The sequence below is a fragment of the Mugil cephalus genome, chromosome 9, assembly GCF_022458985.1.
Source record: "Mugil cephalus isolate CIBA_MC_2020 chromosome 9, CIBA_Mcephalus_1.1, whole genome shotgun sequence".
Taxonomy (NCBI): Eukaryota; Metazoa; Chordata; class Actinopteri; order Mugiliformes; family Mugilidae; genus Mugil; species Mugil cephalus.
Window position 1 is genome coordinate 12,173,087 of NC_061778.1, and position 15,123 is coordinate 12,188,209.

A 15,123-nucleotide genomic window follows, 5' to 3' on the forward strand; every position below is an offset into this window, starting at 1 on the left:
AAAAGACATTGCACACAATCATTATTTTATTACACTGTTCTCTAAGCAGCTCTCTTTAAAAAAAAACAATCATATCAGATACTTTCTCTACATCATAGTAACTCTAACTACCTGTAGCTACCTGCTTCAAAAACTTTGATCATGATGGCTTCGTGGGGCTGCAGTATGAGCTTGTACAGAGAAGTCGAGCCCAAGCGGTCCATTCCTGTGCTCGCCACAAACACCCCAGCTTCAGGCAGGCTCGGCGCCCAGGCTGGATCCAGGGCGTGACACTCCGGCCCAACGTTGAGCAGTATTAGGAAGTGGACGCAACCCCAGGAGCGAAGGAAGGCCAGGATAGGGGGAGAGGAATGAGTAGAGTTGGACGAAGACATATTGGAGGAAGAGTTGAAGGGGAGGAAGGTGAAAGTGCCGCACAGCAGAGCTTCCTCTCTGGCTCTGGAGTGGCTGAGGGTCGTAAAGAGAGACGCAGCCAAGCGTTTCCTCTTCTCCTCGTCCTGAGGGAGGGATGGAAGACACGTGTAAGTCGTCTTAATATAACCCTGTTCATTTGTCAAGTGAGTCAGGGCTCATTCCGATATTTCTCGAACATCTGGCCTTATTACTCACTCCACGGGTGTCTGCTGCCTCGCCTGTCATGCTTTGTAACGGGCCCACTTTCAGAGATGCGTTCTGTGAGGCAGAAGGGTTTTATTAGGCATCACGAGCCCATTAAACCAGATGATTAATCACTCAAAAGTCTGAGGCAAGGCTCTACCTGTGTTTGGTCGATATCTTCATCATACTGGACTGTAGGCGTTCCTGGCAGAGTCATCATCAACACCAGGAGTAAGCTCTTCAAGTCACGAGATGCTTTACCGCCGACCTGCAGAAACATGCATTGAGCTTAAGCAAAGGGCTGTGACAATATGTTATGTATATTATTATTAATATCGCCTTGGAATCAAATGAAAATCATCATTCCTTTAAAAACTTCTCACAAGAATCTCAAAAATCTTAAAAATACACAATGGCAAAGAGACATTTACAAATCATCTGATCAATCAAGCCAAGACGTTCTTATGACATTCTTTATGACAGGTCTTCAACATGGGGTCCGCGACCTCTAGGGGGTCAGTGGAGGTACGGCAGAGGGGGTCGCAAAATCTTTGGTTGATTAGAAATTTTCTATATAAATACAGAAAATTCTCCCACAAATTTAAATTTCCTTCAATTCCCATTAACATGAATCCAACATATTTTAGCCCCGCCCATATCACTGCTGAGCCAATCATGTTCGGGGGTCCTTGGCCTGAAAAACATTGACGACCCCTGATTTATGGTATTTATTACCTTTTAAACACCTGGCATCAAGCTGCTATTGGAGATTGCTGTAGTTTTCGCTGTAACTTGTGTGCAATGACCATTAAAGTTCCTCTTCTTCTAGTATAGTCTTACTACTATCACTGTATATGGGTATATAGACATGTGTCTTACTGTCCAGCTGGGCCATATATCTTCTTCTGGCGCCTGCAGGTGTGTTTCTATGGCATCGGCCACTTCCTGGGCAGACAGCACGTGATGTGAATACGGCAAAATCGGCCTCATGATCACATCCACCAGAGACACGTTGACCTGGCTGGAGTGGATCAGGGGACGCAGAGCGTCCGCTGTCTGTTTTACCACCACAATCCTGCTGCGATGCGCAGACACATGTTTTTGAAAATACAATTCGGGCTTTGTGTGGTTAAAAACAAAACAAAACAAAAAACATGTGCAGCAGTTATCGTACCTTTCATCGTCCTCACTGCCGAATTCCTTGAAGACGCCTCTCCACTCCAACAGAGTCTGAAAGGAAGTTTGAGCTCATGAAAACCCTGCGTTCACTCTAAGAAAATTCAAAACCTTTTTACCTTTTCTGAATATGCCACATCGGTGTCACAGATAGCAAATCCTGCTACACCTTGCTCCAACCAGAACCGGACAGCATACTGTGGGGAAAATATATATATATAATTCTGCTGTATGGAGTGAAATGTCACCAGCTGCACGACCAGAGAACCAGTTTTACCTGAACTACGGCGGAGGCGTTTGATGGCTCGTCTGTGTTGCCTGACACAGTTGGATGTCCCAACAGATTCAGGTCACAGAAGTCCAACAGTACTTTCAGATCTGCACGAGCAGCACGGAGTACAAATAATCAGCAGTGATGTAGATAGGAAGGCAGTTTGACAAAATAAATAAACAAAATGAGGAACTCATTCACCTGCTTTGCTGCTCTCTGTGAGCAGATGTTTAATCTGAGCCAGCGTCCCCAGGTTTTTACCAGTGAAGTTCAAATTAGAGGCCTTCTTATCGAACACGCCCTCCAGGATTATAGCCCCGATACCCAAAGACCTGAGGTAGGGAAGCTGCTCACACACCGCTTGAAGGAAATTTAGATAGATATTTAGTCAAAATCTCATTGTGTTTCATTTGGTTTAAAAACAGATTTTTGTTGCAGTTTATATAAAACTCTTTTTGCTGTGTTGAATGCAAATCTCCAGTTGCTCTCAGTTGTGCTAGATAAAGTAGTTTTAATGGTCAAAGCAGCACCATGTGCAAGTAATTGTTCCTAAACCTTTTTTGGTCTTTGTGTTTGGTCCGTGTCAGGCTGCATCCTGCTATGGATGGCTGCTGCCATCAGTGAGTGTCATAGCTATGGGGTGGCGGTATCCGGTCTGGTCTAGGTGGGTGGTTCATGTCTAAGTAACATCCACACGAATGCCAGGTCCAAAAGTTACCCAGCTGAACACCGAATCGTCACAAGATGGTCAATGTTATTTACTTCTCTTGGCGGTGGTTTTAATGTTGTGGTATGCAACTGCATACCACAACATTAAAACAGACCACACTACAACATTAAAAGCTTCAAATGAGACCATAAGTATGAACATGGAGGCAGCATTTATTCCAGGATGCTTTATGAGTTTCATGAAGGAGATGGAGTTTGGATACCTCCTGACCACCAGGAGGCAGGTAGTCAAAAGAAGGTTTGAAAGGTTTTGTGAACATTTTTTTTTTATTATTATTTTCATGGAGAAAATCAAGATTAATTAATTTACTATATGGTTCCTTGCCCTTACGTGGTAAACAAATGTAAAAATGTATTTAGACCATCAGAACATAAGTGATGATTCAGGCACTTCAGGTCAACATACACATAATCACATTAGACAACATTATTTCTTTGTAGTACCTAATAAATTAGTTACACTCAGCATGTGTGCAGAGGTGGACCTCGAAGATCACATTAGACCCTGATTTGACCTGAGAATGTTTTCTTGATCTTCTCTGAATGACTGAAGACCACATGCTTCTACACCTCACCGAGAGGCCCGAAATGACCATATATGGTTCCTTGCCCCATAAAGGGTTAAGTCACCTATTTAGAGTAAAGGCATGTTTCATCTGGATTTCAGATGGGCAGATTTGGTGTCCTTCTCACCGTTGATGTCCTCTGATCCCTCGTCATTCGCCTCAGTCAACAGGTCTGGCTCCAGCTGGTAGAACACAGTCTTCTGCCACCACTTGAGCGGTGTCGCGACAGGCCGGGGGCTGATTACTATGATGGCGATGGAGATGGCAAGCATGGCCACCCAGGCAAACCAGAACAGCACCACCAAGTAGCAGCGCACTCTCCTCCAGCCTGGGCCACCCGCGGCCGCCTCCAGCTCCTCCTTGGTCATGGGCTTCCACCGCTGCGGTCTGTCCGGGCCCGGCACCGGGATGAGGAGTGGCGTCGTCTCCGTTCCGCCAACACCGCCCGCCAGCACGGGGCCTGGCACGCTTCCGTAGCCGGCGTCTCCCGCGTCCAGAGGCATGATCTCGCCCGGCTGCTGCAGGTAGGCGACACACGGTTAGATCGAAAGCACATGGACCTTTGACTAGGCTGGAGGTTTGTTTGGGTCTGTTTTCGTACCATGATGTTTCTCTCTTGACCTGTTTGCTCCATGTGAACTTCCCGAAGACTACAGATGGTAACACAGGTGCAGCAGGATTCCGCGTTTCTACACTAAATGGTGAGCACACTCTGCAGGTAGATCCGCCATGACACCCCCACCCTTCTACCTGCTCTACTCACCTGATTCGACTATTAATCAAATTTACCGCTGTAATTTGATACAGGTCAGCTGACCTACTGGCCCATCCCGCCCTCGCCATCCTTTTTGTCACTATAATGTTTCCTCTTGTCCACACCGGTCCCTTCTTAAACCGATTTCAGTCACAGTGATGGAATACAGGGGAATGAAAAAACGTTTTTGGTTAATTCTGACTTAAACTGGAAGTCACACAAGTCTTCAGTAGTCAGATTTAACCAAGATCAGGTGCCTCACATGTTACATTTGGCTTTGACTTCAATTATCCTGATGTAAACTGAGTTGAGACTAAAGTGATCTAACAGCTTTTCTTCGCCTCCTACTGTCCGTATGATCAAATGACCTTCGATCTGTAATTTCAAGACATAATAAAAAAAATTTAAACACATTGTTAGGTTGTATTTCAGAGCTGAAACGTTTACTTGATTGACAAACAAATGAGTCAGTGACTTCATTATTATGTTTTTAAATAATGCAGCATTTTGAAGCTAAAAATGCTAAGTGTTTCCAGTTTTGCTTGCTTATTTTTCTACCTTACAAGAAACTACAATGAGCATAAAAATATGTAGCGGAAATAAAACAATGCTTCAGTAGTTTGAGTTAGGTTACAGCACTTTAAATTCTGCTTTGTTTTAGTGTCCCTCTGGAAACGCATTTAATAATGCAACTTGAACTTGGTTTGTCTCCCTTTCACTTACATTGCAATGAATGCACAGCAATCTGATTTAACCAGGTCAAGCGGGGCCCTTTCAAAGACTGTGGGCCTGTTGACCACAATAAGGAAACACCACCTCTGAAAACAGAGTTTCACAGGAAATTTTCATTCTAACGTTGAACTCAAGAATGCAGCGGTTTGTCTTGCTTTCACAAAGTTTCACATTTATCACAGTGAGGATAACAAACACTTTAACCTACATTGGCAATATTTAGGAATCTAAGAGGCAAGAATCCAAACGAGTAGAATGTATAGGCGTGTCTTTCCTATGTATTGTTAACATTCATGAGCTTTACCTGACAGCAATTGCTGGTTTCGGAGTCCTCTGGTGGTTGTGAGGCTGCTAATTTCACAGATGCGTCTTTGACCCGTGAGAAAAAACTGCAGCAAAAAGGGGGAAGCTCTGACACAGACAGAGTTCAGATTGAAACCCGCAAGCTTCCTGCAACTTTGTACCAGTCTTGCTGAACACAAACACGTTTTCCGTCCTGAGGTCTGTTGTTGTCCTCTTTGGTTCTTTTTCGCCTCTTCCTTGTTCTTGCCTTTGTCCACGAGTCTTTGAGCTTAGTATTTGAGTGATCTGACTTGACTTGAGTGAGGAGGTGAGAAGGACTCGCCGTCCAATGAAAGCTCAGCTCGGTCAATTAATACAGAGGTGCCGAGCCTCACCCCACCCTCGCAACACATTCTGAAGAACCCATGACTGCCAAAGAGACGCTTCAAGTCTGAAATGTGTTCGATCAGGCTTCAGCTTGAACCGTCTTGTTTATCCTAAGTGAGAAAAAATTGATTAAAATTTTCAATATGATGTTGAGTATCGAATTTAAGGCAAAAATACTGGATATTTTTTTGCCAGTAAAGTCTTATAAACTTTTTCAAATTAATTCTTCATGTTTTTCAGTAATAATTCTCAAACGTTTTCTAGTTTTACAATAAACTGTTGGTGTATTCAACAAATTGAAGATCAATAAAAAAAACAGGCTTCAGTCTTTTTCAGCCATTTCATTGCGAAAAATTGGAGAGATGAATCAAAGAACAGATTAATTAGTTATAAACTATATGGAGTCAAAGTCTGCCATGAATCTCCACTGCTGTGCCACCACGAAAACACTGTGCTGTTCGGAGCGTAAGATTTGCTGCAGGAGATCAACTTTTAAAACCAACACGGTTCCGCGACACATCACACGTCCCCGCCAACGCGCCACAGGTTGCACGTTTAATGAGCTATGGGTGCTAATTCCTGGGAACATCTCATCCTCTTCCCCTGGTATGGCCCTCCATCCTCCTCCCGCTCTTTCTGCATCCCTCTCCTGCATTCTTCATCCTTTTGTATCTCGCCCTCTGGCTTTCTTCTCTTATGGCAAACATTTATGTCGCTGTAACAAGTCACTGCCATCCATGTCACCTTGGCTCCCTGACAGCATTGTGCGAACTGATTATTGACTGAGAAAGCCCCGTCATGAGACTCTCTGATACACATGAATACATTCATATGTGGAGCAGTCATTTTCGAGATGGTTCGTTCCTCGTGCTGACTGTCAAATAACAAACAACAGTTCTGGCGTTGCGTTAAAAAGGAAAAAAAAAAGACAGTGTGCATTCAGTTCAAATTTCATTTTAATGAACCACAAAGCAAATATGTGATGCCGTACTCAACGAATCATCCTTAGCTTATCATCTCATCTAAAAAAATAAAAATTCCCATCCAAGCATCAAGGTCTCCATGGCGACGGCGAGGCTGGGGTTGATGCTGTTTCCACGGCGACAGCTTTAATTGGAGTCCTCCTCCGATCCTTCGATGTCCTGAAACGCCAGAGGAGACGTAGAGTCAACGTTACTTTCTATATGTAACTTTGTTTTATAGGAAAACATAATGATAGCAAATCTTCACACTATATAATATGCAATATCATCAGCGTTTTTTTTTTTAATTATTTATTTAAAAATACAGTTAAACCATCAGTCAGGCCTAGCTCAGTTATCAGGTGTTTGTGACTTTAAACCTACTTGCCACTCCATTAGTACTAATACATTGTAATTTGTGGTCATTATAATGTTCAGTTCATTTCGAAACACTGTCAGAAAGGTGTTAATTTAACTCTATGATCATTTTGCGGTGCTGTTGAACTGGGCTGAGTAGTAACTGAAGTGTTTCTGTCGTTTAGCCTTGCCCACTGACTAAAGTGGGGTTGCCTAAATAACAGAAACACAATTAAATTGTGCCTAAATTAAAACACAGTTGAATCACCATCTCTCGATTATTTTAAGCAAATGCTGAAAACGTCTGTTGACTCTGATTTGCAGATTATGAGATGTTTTATCCCCTTCTTGTGACCCTGAGGTCATTTGCTGAATTTCTGAACATTTTTGTGGTCGAAAGTCATGGTGCAGATGATCTCGTTGGAATCTCAGTTTGATTTTACAGCGCAAAACGATACTGATCTTGTCAGCAAATTCTTATCAGAAGTGCCTAAGAAGTGAAAGATGGTGTGTTTACAGGACAGACAGACAGAAATGTTTGCATTTTAACTCGCTGTGTGAAAAAACGACGAGGGATCATTTAAATAATGTGACATTATCAGTACTGAATCAACCAACTGAATGATGAGGTCTCGTTTTGTATTCAAAAGGAACTCTAGTGTGGTTAAATATTGACGATATGAGTTTTAGTTTTAGTTTGCAAGCTGTGACATTGAAGGAGATTCAGCTACAGCCTCAAGCATGAGTTCCCTTTTGAATTACAGGCTGATTTAAAGACAGATGTTCTGTGTGTTTTACCATTGCCTCCTGAGCTCTGTGGGTCAGGATATGTTTCTGATACGCAGAGATGATGCAGTCTCTCCTGCAAACGGAGAAAAAGTGAAAAGATTTCTGCTTTGATCCGTAAAAACTGATTCCACTGTATCGTGGTGATTGGGGTGGGAGATTAATTTCTCACTTGCTGGTGATGCCTCCTCCTGGTGGGAGCCCCGGCATCTCTTCTGCTGCAAGGTATTTGATCACGTACAGGAGGTCGGGGTCCTCATCTCTGGTCTTCATCATCTGGATAATTTCTGTGAGGGGACATGGCCAAACCATTATGACTGTTCAGCAAGTAAATAATAGTTTAAAATTTGGAGTGTGAGGAGGTATTGTGCAGTTAATCACCTTCCACTTTCGTGTCAATCTGTTGCTCCAGCTCTGCCTCCTTCTGCAGTGCCTCCTGTGACACCTGGGGGGCGCCGGGGAAGCAGACGATGATGATGCTGATGTTGTCCAAGCTGCCCTGTAGAGGGAGACAGTCTCAGTGTAAGTAGAAATATTAAGAGACAGTGGTGGAAAGGTAGGTTGGATGGCCTGATCTGATCTGACAATTTCAGACCTGCATTTTGTCAGCTTAAGTTAAAATGGTTAAAAAAAAGTTTTTTAAAACGGTTAAAATTCACAATATGAAAAGGCTCTAAATACTTCAAAAATTGTCTATGATCATGTGACACTGGCATAGGCATTCATCCATACATAAAAGATACATTAATTTTGCTAATTATACTTAAGATTTTTACCTTTAATGAAAATAGAAACCTGGAGGGTGTTTTTCCCACTGCAGTATTGGTACTTCTACTTTGTGAAAATGCTCCCTACGCTACTACAAATAAACCTGTTGATACAGTTTCTGTTGAATCAGGTCAGATTCAGACTCAGCATTTATTTTGTTGATTGAGGATTAGGATGTGCTCATACATTGGGGCTGTTTAATGTAGCCCGTGGCCTCCATCCTCCTGTTGGTCATGACGTCAGAGCTGCAAAAAGGGCTGTGCTGGAACATGCAGTCTTCCAGCAGGTACAGTAAGCCCTTTTTAGTGAAACAAATAGCAGCCCACTGCAGTCGGGATAAAACCTCTGAGCTGCTGCGCGTCTAGCTGTAATACTCAGCTCCAGTTAGCATGTTTGCACTCAGTCTTAATCCCAAGCCATGTGCGTCTTTTCTTCCCACCTAGCCCAGGGATGTCTTAATGCAGCTATTTATAGAGTGCGCGAAGGACTCCGTTAATGAAAAGTGTTAACGTGAAATCCCCTTATGTAACAATTGCACTGTAGTAACTCCTGCTCACAGCACATTCTGCTCAGTGTGGAGCTTTGCATTCATGAATCCACCTGGCCGTAACACCGTGTGTCTTTTCACAAAGTCCAAAATCCAGAACTGATTTTATGTATTCTGGATCAAATGTGTTCATGTATCCGTATATTAAACCATTAACAAGAAAAAAAAAAAAAAGCAAAGAAAAAGCCTTGCCAGCACTTTTGTTGTGGTTAAGGTATTGAATCCCAAGCTTGGAGTTTGGAAGGCATCCATTAATGAACCGCTTCACTGATGTTCTGTTTATTTGTAAAAAACTAAAGCCTTGAAAGTTTGTTTTGGCATTTTTGATTATGGTTATCACAGTTGCGTATCATTTAATATTCTGTTGGCTGAAATAATTTATTCATGGATTTAATTGTTTCATGTTTGTTGGTATGAGTTTAAATACGTCCATACCACCGCCCCAATATGACATATCTGGTTAGATTTATTATATTTGCTTTTGTTTTTATTTTATTTGGCTAAACTTTGCTTTAGTCTGGACAACACTTAATGTTCAGATGCATATTTATTAAAATAAGGTATTGAAAATGACTGATTTTAGTATTTCAGTTATTGCATCAGCACTCATTTACATATAATATCCATGGCACTGCTGTTATGGTAGTGATATTAAATCATTAGATTTTTCCTGCTTTTTCTTAATGAAACATCTGTATTCCTGCATGGTTGTCACTTCTTACCCTTTTCCCTGTGCAGTGCTTTAATTACAAAATTACAAAAACATTCAACTGACCGATGACAAACATCAAGCATGGATGTTCCATTTTAATCGTGTGTCTTCTTTGTCTATAGTGTCGTTGCCTGACTTCTCACCTTATAGAGGCACAGGTCAATGACCTGGGCACAAATCTCTCTGAGGTCATCGCACACCTGCAGACGGCTACGCACGAAGCTGCACAGTTCCTCGTTGCCGACGGCGTCCCAGACCCCGTCGCATGCCAGAATCAGGAACTCGTCTTCGGGCGTCCTCTCCATCTCATACACCTCTGGCTCTGGTGACACCAGCTGCTCCGTCTGCGGCCTCCAGTCCACCTCCTTGAAGTCAAAGTCCCCCAGCGCTCTGGAGACGGCCAGCGAGCCGTTGACTCTCTGCAGCGTCACCGAGCCTCCGGCGTTCTGGATGCGCTCCTTCTCCCTGGGGTTGAACGGCTTGTGGTCCTCGGTGTAGAAGACCACCTGGCCTTTGCGGCACAGCAGGGTGCGCGAGTCCCCGCAGTTGATGAAGTAAACATAGTTTGGTGAAATCATGACGGCTGCTGCGGTGGTGCCACTTCTGTCCCAGTTGTCCTGGCGAGCCAGTTTGTGCATGTGGCGGTCGATGTCCAGGAAGCCCTCACGGATGCCCTCCTTGACCTGCTCCGGGTCCTCTTCGGTTTTAACCCCACCTGTCGGAAACGATGTGGAGAAATGTTGACTTTAAGATAGATTTACACCTTCTAGCATGTTATTTGGTACTGATTACTACCACTACCAATGCAAATAATGGAAGCTATGTGGATGGAGTACAATAACATCGTTTGTCAGGCAGAACTGAGGGATTAGATTAACATTTAAAGCCCAAAGATGTATTTTTCAAAGATTTATGAGTCTTACAATATGAATATTGTGCTATTTCTTACTTTATTTTTTTTTTTAAATTGACTTTTCAGTGTTGTGTGTTTCCCAAAACTCAATTTCTCTGCTCATCAAATGCAGATACTCTTTGTTCGATGACTTGGTCCTAAGAGGTTTGCAGTAAGTGCATTTAGAGTCTGTGTTATAATGATAAATGTGCATCCTTTTCCAACAAGCAGCTCAAAACAAGTACAAGGCCACAGTACAAGTGATTCATGTTGTATGTATTTTGACTATATTTAATGAGCACTTGCATCTTATTAGTCTGTGAATGTGCTGTACCTGTAGCCAGGATATGATCCAGCAGGTTTCTGGAGCAGTACTGTGCCACGGTGCTTCCTGCGTGTCCATCAAACACAGCAAAGTATCCCCAGTCACTCAGGTCTCCTTTCAGCTGGGGCATGCAGGTGTGGGCGTCTTCCATCTGAGACCTCCAGCCCTGCATGCTCGCCACAGCATAGTTCACCAAGTTGGACCCCCCCTCTGACACGTGCTTCTCCAAGATGGGGTGGTCCAGGTAAGGGCTCGGCATTGAGTCCTCCTCCTCGGAATTGTCCTCCTCTCCAGACTCTCGTTCCCTGGGTCCGCCTTTGAAGAAGAAGGTGACCATCTTCTCCGTCTCTTTGACCAGGTTGCGGAGGAAGGAGGGCACCTCCACGTTGCTCGCCCGTCTGGCCGTCCTCATCACTCTGCGTAGCCTGCGCTCAAGCTTCCTTCGCGGCTTGAGAGCAGCCTGTCTCCGTCTGATGCCAGTCCTCCGGCCTTGTGTTTTCCTCAGCAGGTCCAGTGCAACAGATTAAAGTGCAACAACTTGAGAAGGTAAAGAAAAAGTGTCTTTGAATGAGGTCCCAATAAATCAAACAGTTAACTAGTTTTTATTAGAAGTAAAAGCGCCATTTTTATGATTTTTATTATAGAGAATCCTTCCACTATCCTCCTTATTGTTTCACAATAAGACTCAGGTAATGTGTCGCTCTCTCTGTCTTTCTGGTTGTGTTCCCTCGCCTCCTTCCCTCTCTTCTTTTCCCCTAGCTTTATTAGCCCTGCCCTTTTGTTGGCCCATCTATTTCTGTTGATTTATCCCTCCACTCGGCCCCCACCTACTGTTTTCTCTCCTCCTCCCCATCCTCCCCTCCTTCTGTCTGTGTAACACTGCTGGATAATCACCTGGCCAGAAGGCCGGCACAAACAGCCTGTGCCTGCACACATGCTCGGATTATGAGAACAACATCTTACAGAACAATATTGTATGTCAGGAAATTGTTAATGAAATTTTAAATTAATTTGGCGGCATTTATCATTTGGCCTATTTTAGGGCAGAATCACACTCAGGTTGCCAATACTGCATTTGTATTAACGTGGCCTTTAATCTTTTTTATTATTTATCTATTATATCTTTGGGGTTTGACTCATCATCTGTGTGGCTCCATGGGAGATTTTCCAAAAGGCTCCTCCGTCTTACAAGATCAGGTTTACAATAAGACACAAATAATAAGAAAATATAAGATTTTAGGTCATTAGAATCTCTCCTCAGAGATAGGATTACAGACAAAGAAATAGTTAACAGTGACAGCTTAGTTAATGAGGGCATGATCATAATCATCTTACCTCAACACCAGGAAAATCAAATAAGCAGTAATAGTCACCCAAGCACCCCATCCTCTTAAGAAATTAAAGAATTGAAATGGTTGACATCTCATATAACTAATGAGATAATGAGATGTCTAAGACAAGCTTCCGGTCATAAAGTCTCTATGCTACCTCCCATCTCTTCCTTCTGCAAAACCAAACTCATCTACTGCTCCACCTTTTTCTTCAACATGCTCACAAACTGGGCCAAACCCATGCTTATAAACGACAGCGCTGCCAAGATAATAGGTCTGCACACGCCCACGTTATCAGATCTTAATTAGAGGCCATTACAGGCATTACAACCACAATAGCACGGGACACTACACATCTACTTAATCACGCCTTCACTGTACTGCCCTCTGGGTGCAGGGATGGGACCTTCAGGTGCAGAGAGGATGACTTTAGCAAAAACCTGATACCTGCAGCAGCACATGTTGTAATTGGACACTAACAGCTGTGTGCAGCTGTTGTGTGACACTGTGTTTCACGCAGTGTATTTTGGCTCCTCTGTTCTGGGTGGAAAAGTGTAGAGGTTATGTCTGTAACTGTTAAGTACCGTTGTGTAATTTATGCTTCTTATTTTTAGGTAGTGTCACATAAAGTTGAGAAAAATTTGTGGTGTAGAATTCCCTCCTGGGACATACAACATTAACAATTTCATTTGAACTTAAGTTATTTATATTTGCAGAACCAACTTTAATCAAAGCTCCATCTCATGTCTAAGTTTAAGTTAGTTTCATTTATATAGCACCTCAAAAGCAAAGAGCATTTTCACCAAAGTGCTTCACATTTAACATGTCATATAAACATGTAAATTACAGATCAACATACTGTATGAAAAACTACTAACACCCTGGGTGACCAGATGAAAAAATAAAAACAGATCAGATGCCATTGAAAGCCGAGGAATAAAGATGGGTCTTAAGGTGCTTAAGGATCTGAGGGTTCTGGCGGCGGTGTAAGGGCTGAAAAGCTCAGAGATATAAGAAGGGGTGAGACCACGGAGGGATTTATAAACAAGCAGAGAATTTTGAAGTGTATCCTAAATTGAGTGAGTGTAGTGATGCAAGAATGGGAGAGATGTGGTCTTGCTTCTTGTTGATAACCGGGCAGCAGTGTTTTGGATTAGCCGGAGACGGGAGATGGAGGTCTGGGTAATACCCGAGTACAAGGAGTTGTAGTAGTCCAGCCTGGATGATGTGAATGCATGAATAACTGATTCTAGGTCAGAGGTTGACAGGAAGTGCCTGATTTTTGAGATAGTTCTCAGCTGGAGGAAACTGGACCTGACAACAGAATTTAAATGCCTGTTGAGACTTAAGTTATTGTCAAATAAGACACAGAGGTTCTTCGCATATGGTTTGATATAGGAGGAGAGGTGGGCGGTGGCAGTAGTATGATGTGGGGGGGCCAAAGAGTAAGACATCTATCTTGTCCTCATTTATCTGGAGGAAGTTTGAGCCAACCAGTCTTTGGTTGTCATCAAAACGTTTTTTATGCAGGTGATGTCAGTATGACTTTGAGAATTGAGGCGGAGGTAGATCTGCTTGTCATCGGCAAAGAAATGGAGGGAGATATTGTGTGTCATATAATATCAATGACTGTTTATCATTGATAAACTCCACTAGAGTTACTAAATGGACCTAGAGGGGAAGGAACCATATGTATTTATAGTATATGCTGTATGTCTTTATGGCACCTTATATAAAAAATGCAGCTCAGAAAGTTAGTGCCTCACTGCATGGAAGAAAAAATATAAAAAGGATATAAGAAAGCTGAGGATAAATATAAGCTAAAGTGGGGTGAAATATTTTCCAAGTTAAAAGTCCAACTATCCAATATTGTTGCATATACAGGTACCCTAACTAAACTATATGGGGCAGCTGCTGAGGACCTTAATCTCATTAGCATTTGTGTATTTTCGAGTTTCTGACCTGGTTTATGTGCAGGAACACATGGGGTTAAACAGGGTTAAGGGCTATATGTGTAACACTTCGTTCTTATCCATCTTTAAGTAGAGCTAAACCTTTTATGAACTGATTGTTGGTCTCTGCTGGCTGTGCTTCAGATGATGGTTGTTTGTTTACCTTTTGTTTATCCATTTAAAACGTGCACAAAATTAACAGGAAGTGATCAACCGCTGACACTGTGTAACACATCATATTTAATTATTTAGCATAGAATAATTAAACCTGATATTTCAGTAGTTGGCTGCCACCACCTGTAATCAAGTGTTTTTCTAGTGTTCATTATTTGAGCTTTACACCACACGGCAAATCATTTTTCTAGCAAATAAGACCCACTCATACAAATCATTCCTCTCACTTTGACAGATTTGTGATGTCCTCTTGAAGGTTTAGGGCCACAATCTGTCATCAAAATACTATTTGTTCCAGTAAAACTGGAAGCTTCTCGCCATTCTCAAATTAAACATTTGGAAGAAAAGTTTAGCATTGCACTGCACAGGAACAAAGGGTAACACCTTTTATCCTTGGGGTCAATTTGACTCCAGCAATTTAAACCTCCCAACTTTATGCGTCAGGTGTTTTATGTTTGTGTTGAGTACCTAAATAGCTCTTTAAATAAAACAAAAGACTGGGAATAAAATCTCACTGGTTGAACTTAAATTAAAAAGAGATATGTTAAAGTAGCTTTATATAACTTCAAAGTACATATTCCTGTTATCTGTAATATTTGGTATGAAAAACTATTATCACAACTATTATCAAGAATAATAACATATATTATGGCAATGCCAGTGTCCATTAAATTCCCCATTAAATTAGCAACAAAAATTATGTTAATCATAAAGTTAGACGATGTTAAACACTGAATGGAGTCAAATAGACCCCAAAGATAATAGGAGGGTTAATGACATCCAGTGTAAGGCTTTCTCCAATATTTGCATGAAACAAAAGAAA

The 15,123-nt window shown here is 42.3% G+C and overlaps 2 protein-coding genes across 5 annotated transcripts; both read right to left on the minus strand.

Annotated features, from left to right (window-relative positions):
- Positions 1 to 4: 4 nt before the first annotated feature.
- Positions 5 to 5,381, minus strand: si:dkey-202g17.3 (4F2 cell-surface antigen heavy chain). Of its 4 annotated transcripts, none has more exons than XM_047594379.1 (10): positions 5,130 to 5,381; positions 3,467 to 3,857; positions 2,246 to 2,404; positions 2,051 to 2,151; positions 1,893 to 1,970; positions 1,772 to 1,827; positions 1,477 to 1,675; positions 758 to 865; positions 610 to 672; positions 5 to 497 (listed from the first exon to the last, which is right to left on the minus strand). In XM_047594379.1, the coding sequence occupies exons 2-10, from the start codon at positions 3,840 to 3,842 to the stop codon at positions 108 to 110; spliced, it is 1,530 nt and encodes a 509-aa protein (XP_047450335.1). In that variant the 5' UTR covers positions 3,843 to 3,857; positions 5,130 to 5,381; the 3' UTR covers positions 5 to 107. The 4 variants fall into 4 exon arrangements, with proteins under 4 accessions (XP_047450335.1, XP_047450334.1, XP_047450332.1 ...); XM_047594378.1 differs by lacking the exon at positions 5,130 to 5,381 and adding an exon at positions 3,941 to 4,117 and having other exon boundaries at positions 3,467 to 3,854; XM_047594376.1 differs by lacking the exon at positions 5,130 to 5,381 and adding an exon at positions 3,941 to 4,116.
- Positions 5,382 to 6,432: 1,051 nt separating this feature from the next.
- On the minus strand, positions 6,433 to 11,619 carry ppm1na (protein phosphatase, Mg2+/Mn2+ dependent, 1Na (putative)). Its single transcript, XM_047593267.1, has 6 exons — positions 10,853 to 11,619; positions 9,770 to 10,341; positions 7,981 to 8,098; positions 7,772 to 7,886; positions 7,612 to 7,675; positions 6,433 to 6,636 (listed from the first exon to the last, which is right to left on the minus strand). Exons 1-6 carry the CDS (start codon positions 11,253 to 11,255, stop codon positions 6,604 to 6,606), a joined length of 1,305 nt encoding a protein of 434 aa, XP_047449223.1. The 5' UTR covers positions 11,256 to 11,619; the 3' UTR covers positions 6,433 to 6,603.
- Between the last annotated feature and the right edge of the window lie 3,504 nt (positions 11,620 to 15,123).